Source organism: Piliocolobus tephrosceles, chromosome 8 (assembly GCF_002776525.5).
Source record: "Piliocolobus tephrosceles isolate RC106 chromosome 8, ASM277652v3, whole genome shotgun sequence".
Lineage (NCBI taxonomy): Eukaryota > Metazoa > Chordata > Mammalia > Primates > Cercopithecidae > Piliocolobus > Piliocolobus tephrosceles.
In genome coordinates, this window is record NC_045441.1 from 59,365,281 (window position 1) to 59,381,150 (window position 15,870).

Genomic DNA, 15,870 nt, shown 5'->3' on the forward strand with positions numbered 1-15,870 from the left:
AAAGAATGAAACGGTGAAAGAATAACTATCACCTTCATAGCATCACAATTGAGTGTCCAGTAAAGAAATCCCAGGATTTCAGAAACATTTTGGTGCTTTATAGTCAAAAGGCCTCTGAAGTACACACAACAGATTTCTCATAACGAAGGCCTTTGCCACCTCTGTAAACTGAGCCTCTGTCTATTAACAGTAATAACAGTAATAGAATAAATGACAGCTAGCATGTAAGTAATTCTGTTCTAAATGTTTCACATGATTAACTCACCTCTTACAACATCTCATGTAGGTAATATTTTTTTCTGCATTATAGGTGACAAAATAAACTCAGAGAAGTTAAACGATTCACCTAAAATCACACCACTGGTAAATGTCAGGGCTGGAATTTAAAGCCAGGCAACCTGGCTCCTGATCCCAGATGCTATGTTTCTTTGAAGGAATATACCTGCTAAGGTCTGAATGTTTTATGTCCTTGCAAAATTTTATTTTGACATCCTAACCCTCAACACGATGATATCAAAAAGTGGTGCTTTCAAGGGTGACTAGGTAATAAGTGTGGGATCTTCATGAATGGGATCAGTGCCCATATAAAAGAGGCCTGAGAGAGACCCCTTCATCCTTCTGCCAAGTAAGGACACAGCTAGAAAGTGCCATCTGTGAATCAGGATGTAGCCCTCCCCAGACACTGAATCTGTGGGAGCCTTGCTCTTGGACTTCTCAGCCTCTAAAACCCTGAAAAATAATTTTCTGTCATTTATAAGCTACCCGGCTTATCGTATTTTGTTATAGCAACCTAAACAGAGGGCACCTTATGCTGAATTTCACACATGGAAAAGCAGTGTAACAGCAAAGTTCTAGGACACTATGTGTCACACACCACCACGTTATATTTAGCATCAAGAAGAAGTTTCCACTTCTGAGTTAGAGCCAAGCAATCTCTTCATTCAAGGCTCATTGGCTAATAAAGTAAACACAACTTCCCAACAAGTTTTAACAAGCCTAACATCCCTCTTCTTAGTATGGTAATAGAGAACATATGGCTTAAGGTCGCCAAACATTAATTGAATATTTACAAATAAATATCTCAGGGAGAGAAAAATATGCTAGTCTCCCTCCCTGATATCTCTCCCTCACCCCCCCTCCCTCCTCACTCACTCATTCCTGAAAACAAATTTAGAACTGCACATGGGCCCTCTCCCTTGGAAAGTCCCACAGAAAATTCATACTTAATTTGTTCAAGTACAAATCTGAACTCGTTATCTTCTCTACAAAGCTGCTCTTCTTTTTATACACCCTAATAGAAACTTGGGCAACCTCCTTGACTTCTCTATCAAATGCTCTTCTAACTACCTCTGGAGTCTCTCTACTATTCTCCACCTCTCCAGGATGCCCTTGGTCTGGGTCACCATTATTGCTCATCTGGGTACCTGTTAACCACTTTCTACTCTTTGCCTCTAGTTTTATCTGATTCATCCTCCAATGGCTGATGACTGAATAATCTTTTTAAAAATAGAAATCTTATCATGTCACTTTCTTATTTAGAATCCTTTAACTCACAATCTTAATTCAGAATTGTCAGTTTCTCAGGGTAATGTCCAAAGGTCTTAGCATAATCTATTACATAAGACCCTATGCGGTCTGGATGCCACTTACTGCTAACTACTCCGCCACTTCTCCCAATTTCACACTCTCGGATCCAGCCACAGAGCCTTATCACATTTTGTCTCTCTCCTTCACCCACTTCTCACCTGCTTCATTTCTATTTATGTTACAGGTCTCAGTTTACATTTCACCTCCTCTAGAAAGGAGGCCTATGTAAATGTTCTCAGACCACTCTGTACTCTTCATACCCCAGCACTGGGCACCCATATGACAACTGCCTATCTGCATTCTCCCTTGGATTTTAATCTCTGAGCGTAACTGCCAGGTTTATTTATTTTTTCACAGTTACAGTACCAATATTTAATAGAGTTTCCAGGACATACTTGTTTCTCAATAAATATGTATTACAGAATAAATGATGTGCTAGTATTATTCAGAAATCATTATAAAAATGTTGCTGTATTCTGAAAACTGCATAATTGCCTTTATTAGCATCATGAGAAGCTATTGAAGGGTTGTAATTAGAGAAAAGCCATGGTTTGACTTAGTATCTAAAAGGCACTCAGGCTGCCGTGTGGAGAATAAACTAACAAAGTCAAGATGGGGAAGAGGGAGCAGTTTGGAGGCAAGCACAATAATCCAAGTCACAGAAAAGACTTGGAAATACTTTCAAGGCATATCTGAAAGAACTGGATGTTTGTTGTGAGAAAATGAGCAAGATTACAGATGACTCAAAGGTTTCTCACTAATTAGCCCATTATATATGCCATTTAATGAGTTGGAGAGACAGGCAAGAGTAGGTTTGGGGAGGGATAGGCAGGGGTTTAGATCTGAATGTGATTTTGAGATGTATATGAAATATCTCAGTGGAGACGCTGAGTAGGCAATTGTGTTTGGCATGTGTTCGGCATGTGTTTCTGTGGGTACATAGAAGCCAAGAGTTGAGGCTTGAGAACCTCCACCTAGATTTCAGAGAATGTGTGGAAACACCTGGATGTCTAGGCTGAAGTCAGCTGCAGGAGCACAGCTCTCATGGAGAACCTCTACTAGAGCAGTGTGGGGTTGGAGAAGGGAAATGTAGGGTTGGAGCCCCCACTGGGATCCCGCCTAGTGGAGCTATGAGAAGAGCGTCACTGTCCTCCAGACCCCAGAATGGTAAATCCACTGACAGCTTACACCACACACCTGGAAAAGTTGCAGGCACTTGACACCAGCCCATGAAAGCGGTTGTGGGGGCTGTACCCTGCAGAGCCACAGGGGTGGAGCTGCCTAAGGTCTTGGAAGCCCACCTCTTGCATCAGCGTGTCCTAGATGTGAGACATACAGTCAAAGGAGACTATTTTGGAGCTTTAAGACGTAATGACTGTCTTGCTGGGTTTCAGACTTGCACGGGGCCTGTAGCCCCTTTGTTTTGGCCAATTTCTCCCATTTGGAAGGGGAACATTCACCCAATGCCTGTACCTTCATCGTATCTTGGATAACTAACTTGTTTTTGATTTTACAGGCTCATAGACAGAAGGGACTTACTTTGCCTCAGGTGAGAATCTGGACTGTGGACTTTTGTTTTGATGCTGAAATAAGACTGGGGGACTGTTGAGAAGGGATCATTTTATTTTGCAATATGAGAAGGGCATGAGATTTGAGAGGGGCCAGGGGTGGACTGATATGGTTTGGATTTGTATCCCTGCCCAAATCTCATGTCAAATTGGAAGAAGGGCCTGCTGGGAGGTGACTGGATCATGGAGGGTGACTTTCGTATGTTGTTCTCATGACAGTGAGTTTTCATGAGATTTGATGGTTTAAAAGTATGTGGCACTTCCCCCTTTGCTCTCTCTCTCTGAACACTATGTGAAGAAGGTCCTTGCTTCCCCTTCATCTTCCAACATGATTGTAAGTTTCCTGAGGCCTCCCAGTCATGCTTTCTGTTAAGCCTGTGGAACTGTGAGTCAATTAAACCTCTTTTCTTCATAAATTACCCAGTCTCAGGTAGTTCTTTGTAGCAATATGAAAATGGACTAATACACTACTTTAAAATCTTTTTCAAGTAATTCCAAAATCTCTATTATATTGGCATTGGCATCTAATGGTTGTCTTTTTTTTCATTCAGTTGAGATCTTCCTGGTTCTTGGTATACTAACTGATATTCTACTGAAAATTTCATATTGTTATAAGACTCTGACTCTTATTTAAACCTGTTGTTTTTGCTGACTTTCTCTGATACTGCTCCAGAGTATTTCTCTGATACTGCTCATTACAATAAAGTAGAGACAGAAGTCCAGGTTCTCCACTTGGCATCTATTCATCCCCAAGGGTGGGCAGGCCTCCTTGTTACAGCTGGGCTGGGACTTTCAGTTCCCCATGTGGTCTCTACTGAGGCCACAAGTGCAGGTGGCCTTGTTACCACTTGACCTCAGGGTGATAGTCTGGACTCTCCATCAGGTTTGCTCCAACATCAGGCTGGGTGAAGAAGGAAATCCAGGGTTCCCACATGGTCTCCAGACACCACAGAGAATGACGTTAATTCCTGGCCAGCAGGGATGAAAATCATGGCTTCCTATGTAGTCATCTCTGACACCACCCCAGCAAGGGTGGGAGTTGGAGCATTTTCAGACAGACAGGGTGTAAGTCTAGGTTCCCCACTCACCTTTTCCTGGCAAGTGGAGGGGTGGGGCACAGTTTCTTCCGTGGTGTTTGGCTAGAGTGGAGAGATTATGGTTTGACAAATCTTCTTTTGTGCTAAGTTCTCTCCTTCTTGAGCCTTTGGCTAGGGAGAGATCAGGCTTTTACTGGGCTTTTTTTCTGGTCTGTGCCCACTGGCATTTCCTGGTTGCCAGTGTCTTCAGCTCCAAGTCTGGATAACTTCCGGCAACAGGAAAATCCAGGGAACTCATCACATTGTTGTTTCTTGAGTCCCAATATCCTTAGCCACTCTGCCTTTTTCTTTTCACCTTTCAGAATCTTCTTATGTCTGTTTTATATATAATGGCCAGTGGATTTTTTTGGTCTTTTTTTTTTTTGCTCAGATACTGTTATTTCATTTCAGAAATAAGTAACACATATAGACACATTTCTCTTCCTGCCTGCCCAGAAAACCACTACCCCAAAGTAAGTTTCAATCTTTCCCATGTATGTTTTTATACTTTTGTTATAAACATAATATATATACATAAGTGTGCATTGAACACTTTGTCTTTACATTTCCTTGAAATACACTTAAGAATTCTGTCTTTCTTAATTGCTTACAGCACAAAGACCAGGCCTTCATGAGTAAGCTGAAATAGAGCACTGACACTGATATTAGACTAATTTATGCCCACAAAATGCTTTGGCCTAAAATATTCTAAGAAGCAAGGAGAACATCTGTCTTACCTCAAAAGAGCTGTTTATAAGCACAATCTCCCACTTACTTGCTTGATAGGGTCTTGGCTTAAGCCCCAGAAAGGATCAAACACATCATCCATACCCTCTATCACAGTTTACCTCTTTCAAGAGGGTCTTGAGTCAGTATTAATATCTTCTGGGATCTCAGATCTTGGCTTCCTTTTATCTCCTCTCCCCTACAACCCCAAGAACAGTCCCTTAAACCAACTTGGTGCTTCCTTTCTGAGCTTCCTGCAATAGATATTTTCAAGGGCTGTTTGTGGCCGCCAAGCTTGCTGAGGCCTTTCGGGCAGGCAAGGAAGACACATTCTTGGAATATGTATCAATCCTATACAAGATGAACTGCTGTCCTTCTTGGGTAATTACCTTCCCGCCAAGCAGCTGTTTGGTCTCCTGAAGGGATAATACCATATCGGAGCCTCAGAGTTAATCTCCATTGCTAGCAGGTAGGATAATCAGCAGCAACAAGAGCTAGAGGAGTCTCGGTCACAGGCGAACCATGCTATTGTATAATGGCCAGTGTTTTAGTTGCATTCAGTGGGAGGAATAGGGAAAAGTACCTCTCCCTCTTTCCAGAAGCAGATGTTTCTAATTAAAATTTTAAACAATGGTATCTACTAAACAACATTTTAAAATAAATAAGACAAACTTTAGTATACAAATCTGATGGAATGTGCAGTTGTTTTAAGATGAGCAATGCTATTGTAGTGATACAGAATGACTGCCAAAATATAGTGATAAAAACAAGGTATAAATGCTATTAATGCAGAAGCAGAAAACAAATTTCGTCCAGTACATGCACCAAATATCTCTGGAACATCATATAAGAAATTTGTAATAGAGATGCCTTTGGGGAGGACAAATGGAAGACTAGGGAAAAGGCTATAGGGTGAGAAAAAGAGGACCAAGTTTTTACAAATGTTACCTTTCCAAAAGAATTACTAAGGAAGGTTGCTAAATAATTCATTTCATATTGAATAATATGCAGGCAAAACATGGAAATGCTGTGTATGACTAATAAAGATGAAATCTGTATAATTAAAATGAGAAAACACTACATAAAGTAATAGCAAAAGAATAGTTCAGTGGGTGACAGCAGAACAACAGACTTGTTCTAGGAACTAGAATACAACCTAGTACAGGTGAACTAAATAACTACTTTAAAAATGTATTTTAGATTCTGATATCATGGTGAGCTAGGCACCTGAAAAAAGCTTCCCACTGAAAATCAGCAGAAAAACAGACACAGCAACCTGGATCACTCCATCTCAGGGCACAGGTCCTCAGGTGAGTTCCCCCAGATGAACTTATTCATTTCAATGATACAACAAGCAAGATAAATATTAACAGGGTGGTGTAGTGAAAAGAATGCAGGGGTTGGGCGTGGTGGCTCATGACTGTAATCCCAGCACTTTTGGAGGCCGAGGCAGGTGGATCACTTGAGGCCAGGAGTTTAAGACCGGCCTGGCCAACATGGTGAAACCCCATCTCTATTAAAAATACAAAAGTTGGCCGGGCACGGTGGCTCAAGCCTGTAATCCCAGCACTTTGGGAGGCCGAGACGGGCGGATCACAAGGTCAGGAGATCGAGACCATCCTGGCGAACACGGTGAAACCCTGTCTCTACTAAAAAATACAAAAAACTAGCCGGGCAAGGTGGCGGGCGCCTGTAGTCCCAGCTACTCGGGAGGCTGAGGCAGGAGAATGGCGTGAACCTGGGAGGCGGAGTTTGCAGTGAGCTGAGATCCGGCCACTGCCCTCCAGCCTGGGCGACAGAGCCAGACTCCGTCTCAAAAAAAAAAACCCAAAAAAACAAAAAACAAAAAAACAAAAGTTAGTTGGGCGTGGTAGCACACTCCTGTAATCCCAGCTACTCAGGAGGCTGAGGCAGGAGAATCATTTGAACCTGAGAGGCAGAGGTTGTAATGAGCCGAGATCATGCCACTGCACTCCAACCAGGGTGACAGAGTGAGACTGTCTCAAAAAAAAAAAAAAGCAAGCCCGGGTGCAGTGGCTCATGCTTCTAATCTCAGCACTTTGGGAGGCCAAGGCGGGTGGATCATCTGAGGTCAGGAGTTTGAGACCAACCTGGCCAACATGGCAAAACCCCATCTCTATTAAAAGTACAAAAACTTATCTGGGCATGGTGGTGCGTGCCTGTAATCCCAGCTATTCAGGAGGCTGAGGTAGGAGAATCACTTGAAGCTGGGAGACAGAGGTTGGAGTGAGCTGAGATCGCACCACTGCACTCCAGCCTGGGTGACAGACTTAGACTCTGTCTTAAAAAAACAAGGGAGGGAGGGAGGGAGGAAAAATAAAAGTATGCAGGGATTGTGGTTGAGAGTTCTGGATTCAAACTTCCATTCCACCAACTGGAAACTATAATCTCAGATAATTTAGTGAAATTGTCATTTGCCTGGGGGACCACTCTCTGGGTGATAGTGAGAATTAAGCAGGTATACAATGTGGGAAAACTCTGGCACAATGCCTGGCACCCAGCACTTGTTCCATAAATATTAATTGGCTCTCATTAACAGAGACTAAGTAGAGACAAGAGATCACCCTCAAGAAGAACAGCTACCATCTTTGCTTAGGTATCTGAGGGATTTCATCAAGAAACACCATAGAATGACAGCAAAATTACTGAGTCTAATATTGCTGGACTAACTGTTCAACATCAATTATGAAAAAAGCAAGTTTCTTCTCATAATTGTCTAGATTTCAAACAGTCCCCTAAAAAGATGTCAAAGAAAATACCTAAAGCAACATTCACTAATTGAGAAACCCAAAACCATTTGTGTGGGTACACCTGATAAAATCTCCACAATCTGTAAATGGACCACAGCAGCAAACCTTTTGGTACACCAAGGCTCAAAGCCTGATTAATAGGCTTTTTCCTCCCTCCCTCCCTTCTTCCCTTTTTTTTTTAAGACAGAGTCTCACTCTGTCACCCAGGCTGGAGTGCAATGGTGCGATCTCAGCTCACTCCAACCTCTGTCTCCCAGACAGACAACAGCATTTCAAACAGCAAATTACCAGTGATCATTTCTTTAATTTACTGGAACATATTTAAACCATGTATATACCAAAGGGCAGAATGGCTGACCCTGACACACTTCCCTGTTATATAAGCACTAGTCTGTAGTCAGAGGGGACGGAGCAGGAACAGGAACACGGGGCCGTATGCAATGGGAGGGGAAGGGCAGGGTTTGGGCATGTATTCATATGCCCATACAAATACATGCATACAGTAGGTTGGAAGTCATTTGTTGAAATAATTACCAACTGATTTCATCATGAAGTCAAAGTACAAGGAACTCAGCTAAAAAGCACCAAAATGAACAGCTTATTAAGCAAAAATATACGATAAATGCAGTATTTTAAAGTAATAATGAGAGCCAAGACACATTTTTTAAAAAAGCAATGGTCGTCTTCAACGTAAGTATGCCGATTAAGTTAACTTTTAGTTAATGCATGTTTTAATTTTAGGGAATGACCAAACTCAAGGAGCTTCTACACTCTAAGGCAAGAATCCGACAGGAGGATGAAGGGAACTTCAGGGGAAGGTTATGATGTCTCCAACCAGACTGAAGATCAGAGGTAAACACTGCCCACCTTCTCTGCAAAATAGAAGGGGCTTCCAAAATACAAATACCAAGCCGGTATATACCTCAAGAGCAAATGACTTTTCTATTCCTACATGTTTGTGGCTATGCAGGCCTTAGGCAGAGACAGGAGTAAAATCAGGACCTTCGGCATTGCCAAGGCAGTGACATCAATCAAACCTGGCCACATTCTCTAATTCTGGCACTCTGAAAACTTGCCAGTGTTTGCAGTTGTAACAAAATCAAGACTCTCTTGCTATTCAAATGTCCCCAAGGATCTTATGCAGGCTCAGCCTCACACTCCTCCTCCACTAGCTTATTCAGCGGGGCTAACCTAGAGGCTCTCTGAAGAATCCCATTCTGTACATATTTATTGAAAGCCTTCCAAGTGCCAGGCATCTTACAAGGCTTTGGGGATGAGCTCACTCAAATTATTCATCACCATGATCCTATATTCCTCATACATTTTCACAAACTGTAGGACCCTGATTTAGCAAAGAGTCACCCACTATAGCAGTGTCCTACCATTCACTCCACTTTCCAAAACTGACTACAATTCAGAGGGCTTAAGTTTGCTAACTACATCCTTATAAAGCTATCATACTGCACTCGTACATTTCAAAGAATCGATTGTTTGGCCAAATATAAACAACAGTGAATAAACTCATGTATAAAATAATAAGAACAAGAGCTAAATCCTCATTCTTTTGGACTTGGGTTTCACTGTTCTTGGCAAACTACTAAAATGAAGCTATTTTTATCCTAGAACTGCAGGGATGCTCACAGGTAGTTCCCTGGCTACTAACATGCTGGAACTGACAGAGCACAGCAGCAGCTTAACTCAGAAAGCTTCCTCCTTTCCTGTGGTTGGAAATATGAAATTATAATCAGCTCTCAAGAATAACAAAAATTATAAGAAACAACCAACATGCTAATGATACACGTAATGAATGGGGTGAAACCAAGTGTTCAGGTGAAAAAAAAAAATATCCAGTGATTCAAGAAAAGGCTAAAATAAAGCAGCACATGAGTTACATGGACATCAGATCAAACTGAGTTAGTGTTGAAAGTTTCTGTTTAGTATACACAAACAAGATACAAATCCAGACTGAGGTCTGCAGTTTTATCAGCCATCATTCTGAACTGAAAACGCAAAAGCTTAAGTTCTGATCCCTGATCTACTAACTAAGTAGCTACAAGACTTCAGCAAGTCATTTGGTCCTAGAGATGTTGGAATGGATGGCTCCTATTATTACCGAGACCGATCTTCCTTTTCAGCTATAAAATTATAGGATCCCATGAAATGAAAATGCAAAGGTACAACATTACCATGTTATTGCAATCAGATGGGTCATAAGTGCTCTGTTTAAAAACTTTATAGAGTTCCATAAATTCTTCACTCATCTCATGAACTTGTCCATTTAAAATTGCTCCTTTGGTACCACCGAATTCCAGTCTTTCCAGCTTTTCAAATTCCAAAGTGCTGACAAATATATCCTTTGTAAAAAAACACAGTAAAGACCTTTCCACTACATTGAGCAGCAAAATATTTTAAAGTTTCAAATCAAGAACATTTTCAAGTGTTCAAAATCAATGAGTCAATGGACACTTACATGACAGAAAATAAATATTAATTATTTAATTAACAAAGTCATTGCTAATTTTTAAAATTACTCTCCCATTTTCATATTTATTAAAAATTAACTCTCACTGTCCAGGTGCAGTGGCTCATGCTTGTAATCCCAGCACTTTGGGAGGCCAAGGCAAGAGGATTGCTTGAGCCCAGGAGTTTGAAACCAACCTGGGCAACAAGGCAAGACTCTGTCTCTACGAAACACAAAAAATTGAACTAGGCATGGTGGCATGCACCTGTAGTCCTAGCTACTTGAGAAGCTGAGGCGGGAGGATCACTTGAACCAGGAGGTCAAGGCTGCAGTGAGCTGTGTTCACACCACTGCACTTAAGCCTGGGCGACAGTATGAGACCCTGTCTCTACAAAAAGAAAGAAAAGAGAAGAGAAGAGAAGAGAAGAGAAGAGAAAAGAAAATAAAAATAAAAACTATCTCTCTGTGCAAGCAACCTCTAATTTACCATAGCTAGACATATAACTCCCCCAGTTTTATATCCTCCTAAATGTAAGTCAGATCCCCAGGTAGTATCCAAAACTCCTGTTTTCATCACCCCATACTTTGCAGTGAGTCAGCTACTTTACTGAAAGTGAGCCCAGGAAGGGATATGTAAGCTGCCCTTCATTAGGTATTTCACATTCATTAGGTATTTCCCATTCAGAGACAGAACAGGCATTCAGACTCATTTAAGTGATTATGAGAATTCTCAAGACATAAAGCTCTAATTTTGAATGAAATAAAACAAATCTTATATAAATGACAATGTCCAAAATTCTTACAGCTTTACAAAGAAAATAAGGCAGTGTCATCAATTTAAACTTTTTTAAAAAAAAATCTATGCCAATAGGCACCATACAAGTGTAAGAGTTTGTGTGTTGTATGTGTTTAATTTATAGAGCACATATTTCCATGTTTTATTTTTACCAGTGGTTTTAATATTTTTATAGTATAGCATATATTCATATACTAAAAAATAGTGTGATAATTTAAATTATCCAATGGGTTTTAGGGTATGAAATAGCAATTTTAAGGATTAAATATATAAAAAGAAAAGTGGATTTATTTACAGAGGATTAGTTTACTGCTTCCTGATTTACAACACTCTTCCAGATTAGTAAATTCTAACATTCACTGATATAAAAAGAGATTTACTTATACTCAGTGTAATAACAGAATCAAAAATGAACTTTTAAAAAATCAAAATGAAAGATTTAAAAATTGCCCTTGTATCATCACAGCATTGGCCTGCTGCGCTCCTTATTGAGAATCACTGAGAAAGGAGGCCTCCACCTACGATGTAAAGTAAACCGTTCCATGAATCATGTGAAAAGCTACCGCCTTTTTGCACCCACCTTCAACATGAATACGTGAAAGAAAAAAAGAATACCTCTATTTTTGTCAAACGATCAAGAAACTTGTCAAATCTGCAAAACACCAGATGAGACTGGAAATCCCACGGTCTCAGCTTACTTCCCATAAAATAGCTTGCCAATTTTTTTCTATAGTTGAAAAAGCAGTTTCTGAAAGTCTTTAAGATGTTAACAGCCACCTGCACCTTTTCCAGAGACTCCTCTATTTCTCCCTTCAAAAGGTCCTCAGGTGAAAGGAAAGCTGTTGCCTAGATTTAACGAAAGGGAACAATGATCAAAACAGTGTTTAATAATTCTTCCCTGTAACTGTCTCTGTTTCGAAGAATCATTTTTAAATGCCAATATCTAAAGGTGGGCCAGCAATGCTGAAAGAAAGAAAGCACAAATTCTAGAAATTCAGCTACTTGGACTTCGATTACATACTTGTATAAGTTAGAATTATATACAGGGGACCCTACAACTTCTGGATTATTTACATTCTAACAAATGACTAAATTGTCACTAAGCCTCATTATATGACAACTGTCATGTAATTTGCATGAGTGTGCCCGCCAGCAAATATTCTGAACAATCATTTTCTCATATAAAGAATATATAAGCCAGACAAGGAAATCTATCAGAACATGAATTTTTAAAGTACACTCACTGTATCTGGTAGTTCAGGGCCACATGCAAAGGGAAAGACCTGATTAGGAGTGTGTAACAGTGGAAATTCTTTCAAGTTAGCAAACTTCTCTTCTGGGGGCTTAAGTAACATTACAGGACATACAGTCTAGCTGACATGTGCCACATGAACTAGTTTTGAATAGAGGAAAAGAAAGGAAGAGAAGGGTAAAAGAGAAAGAAAAGACTAGAAGATCCATGTGGCACTGGTCAAATTCTCATGGGACCAACCAACACTCCCAACTTCTTCTCTCTTCATATTTGATACCCACATTCAGAATTCCCCTCTTCAAGGACCAAGAACTTGTGCATTCTGAAGGTTCTTTTGTATGCTACCTCTTCCTGATGCATCTTAACCTCATATAAATTATAGGTTTAATTTGTGTGCCTTCAATTTTGTGGTTGCTTAGAAAGTTGTTCAAGATGTCAATGGATAATGTAATGAAAGCCCTGAGTTCAAAATAGCAGAGAGAAGCACTTCTTCCCTAAATGTAGGCATATGACCTTCCACTTCCCATTAATGAAAACAGTTTTACAGGCAATATAGGGTCTGTGCCATGAATTTGTAAGGCAATAAGAAAATCATTCATTTAGTATCAGTATCTAAAACCCCTACTGATTAGACTCCTTCCCAATCTAAGCTTTTATTTCCCAATTACATTTGATAGAAAATTAACCTCCACAGGAGGGCTGCTATAATAGCAAGTCATTCAGGACAGTGAAGAGAACCACCAGGAATCCCTTAGCAATGTGAATTTTAAAAGAACTTACACTTTGATATGGTATATGGTATATTCCATATACCTTTATCTCTTATGTATTCTTTATAGTAAATGTGTCTCTTTAGGATGCTTAAAAATCTATGGCAAACGACTCCATCTTTTGCTTGAGTGGCCCCTTCTGCTTTAGCAGCCCCCTGTTACCTAATTACTTGTATTTAAAGTAACGTCCCTAGGACAATCCATGCTTAATGTTTATTCCTGTGCTTCCTGGCTGGCCCTCACACAGATGAGACAATCATAGACAAGGAACCACCTGTTCATACAGACCACTGTTGAGTAAGGCCTCCTAAGACAGGTGATAGTACCTAATGTCCTAAATGAAAACACCCAGTCTGTCTCCTTGCATGGGGAGGCAGAGTGTGTGAGGGAAAAAGCATGACCTGAGGCAGGGGCTGGCTGTGACCCTTCTGGGGACCACGAACTACTTTTGTGATACTAGCTAAGTTGTCTCAGAGGATCTATTTCCTTAGCTGCAAAATGAGGGAAATGAATTAGGTGATTCTCAAAATCCCTTTTAGCTCATAAACTCTAAATTCTTTTAGACCTCTCACAGTACCCGCTCTGGAGCATGTCTAACCACAGCAGCTCTATCATCGCATACTTAATGGTACCAGCACAAACAAGCTAAAAGCCGCCAGATTTAGGATGAACTGGTCCCACTTCAGAGGCCTGATAAACTAAAATACTGTTAGCCAACTTATTTATCAATAAGCTGATCGATTAACCAATTTACCAATGATATTGTTAGTTTGAGGCTTGTCTCTCTGCTGCTGCTTCTCTATTCTTTGGCATGTGTTTTTATGGACTGTTATTTTAGCTCAATCCTGACAGCTCTACTCCACACTCGACTACTCAGACTTAAACTCTTCCTTAACTAGGATCTTGTAGGTGACAATGTCTACAACAGATACACCAAGCCATGGAATAGACAAGGTAGTGGCTAGAGTAGTAATGACACACAAGGACCAGGGAGTAGAGTCAGGTTACCAGAGAAGAAAGGCAAGGCATTAAGACCCCATTAGCAAAGCCTGTGCTAGCATGCAAGGTGAACAGGTGATGCATTTTATGTGTCTAGCCTAAATAATGATGTTAGTGGTCACCACTAGAAAACGAGAAAAGAAATACAGTTGTTTTTAAAGTAACAAAGGGTTTCTGACTCTGACTGGCATTCCAGTCACAGGGTCAGGCATATAATGAAACTGAGTAAAGTAGATCAGAAACGACCGTGAACGGAGAAGGCCATGGTCATCTAGACAGCACCTGTTTCACCTAAAGCAGCATTTGAAGCTATAGTCACTGGCTGCGCCTACGGGGATGGCGCAAGCAATGTAGCAAGATCTCTGAGTTTGCAGTGGAGGCTGAAATGCTGGCATTTAAATGAGATCTATCCAATTTAAGTATTAACAACAATTTTTAAATTAAAAAATATTATACAAAATAAAAACACTGCATTGACCTTTGGGCCAAATGAGCTGATAGCATGTCAGCTTATGACCTCTAATATGTAACATAAGAAGGGTTTGAATTTTCACAAAAACTGGATCAATAAATTCATGAAAGCAAAGAACATGTAGGTGACAAGAGGAAATACAATTATAGAAAACATAAAATGTGTAATCACACATATCGTGCAAGGTACAAATTTAAAAACATGTTACCACTAGAACACAATAAATGACCCCCAATTTTTTTAAAGATGGCAATGCTCCAAGTTGACAGGTCATAGTGAAACCTTTTACACATTGATAATAGCAATGTAATTGATATAACCTTTTAGAAAATAATTTCTAAGTATCAAATATTGCTCAAGAGCCATGAAAAGATTGCACCCTTTAACCAACATCAGGAATTTATAGTAAGCCAATTATTCCAGTCAAAACAGGGGATCTTTGTATAGTTTTCTGCATGTTGTTTATAATCAAGGAGGCTGGAAGCAACTTACATGTACAGCAATAACAAAATCATCTTTCGAGAAGTTAGTACAAAACTGTACATATGATAAAATGTATAAATGCTTAATACAGTGATAAAACTGCAGAACTATTTCCACTGTTCCAACACTATGCAATGAGAATATTTTACAATTATCATTAGCATACCATGTATTAGGTCACATTTAGACATGAAAAAAACTTATTTTTAAATATGGAGCATGGTATAATGGGTGAGAACTCTATTATTGACTTGGTGTGTTGGAAAGTTACTTATCTTCTTAGGCTTCAGGGTTTTTTTCATTATAAAATGAAGCTACTAATAATACCTATGTCGTAGTGTTGCTATGAGGACTTAACTTTTGAATTTTTGTAAAGGGCTTGGAAAAGCTCCTGAACAAAGTAAGTATTATATAGTGTTTGTTAAATAACTATATAAAAGTAGTAAAATTGGTGGCTGGTGGTTAGTGCTTCAGGGAACTAGCTATGGACACTGGCTAATTGTTAACTTTTGACTCCTAACATGTTGGGCATATTTACCACAAAGTCTGAAATCTGCCGTTCATAGAATCAAAGGAATCGGGTCAATGAAACCTTTGGATAGAAGCCAGAACTAAGGAACAAGAGAAGCCACATTATTTTATCAGGAGCTTGGCAGAATCTGGCTGTTGACACAGACTAGAAGCCAGACATGAGAAGTTTACAGGCTTACAGATAACCAGGACTTACAATAAGTCACCTGTGCTAACAAATAGTCTCCTCCGTCATTTATACATTAACAAGGATTTGCAGTGAAACAGTTTCAATTATTCTCAAAATGAGAAATAGGTCCCTAAAAAGGGGTTTGGGGGAAGGGGTAGTGATAGTTTTTGGCCCTGCAACAGTGATTGTGGTGTTTTACATAGAGACCC

The 15,870-nt window shown here is 40.0% G+C and overlaps 1 protein-coding gene across 1 annotated transcript in view; it reads right to left on the minus strand.

The window, feature by feature from the left end:
* The window catches only part of DNAH11 (dynein axonemal heavy chain 11), a 371,689-nt gene that overhangs the window by 333,070 nt on the left and 22,749 nt on the right, over positions 1 to 15,870 (minus strand). Inside the window, exons 7-8 of the mRNA XM_031935967.1 lie at positions 11,601 to 11,831; positions 9,915 to 10,082 (exon numbers count right to left, since the gene is read on the minus strand). Coding sequence (XP_031791827.1) covers positions 9,915 to 10,082; positions 11,601 to 11,831 — 399 coding nt within the window. The remainder of the gene's footprint in view (positions 1 to 9,914; positions 10,083 to 11,600; positions 11,832 to 15,870) is intronic.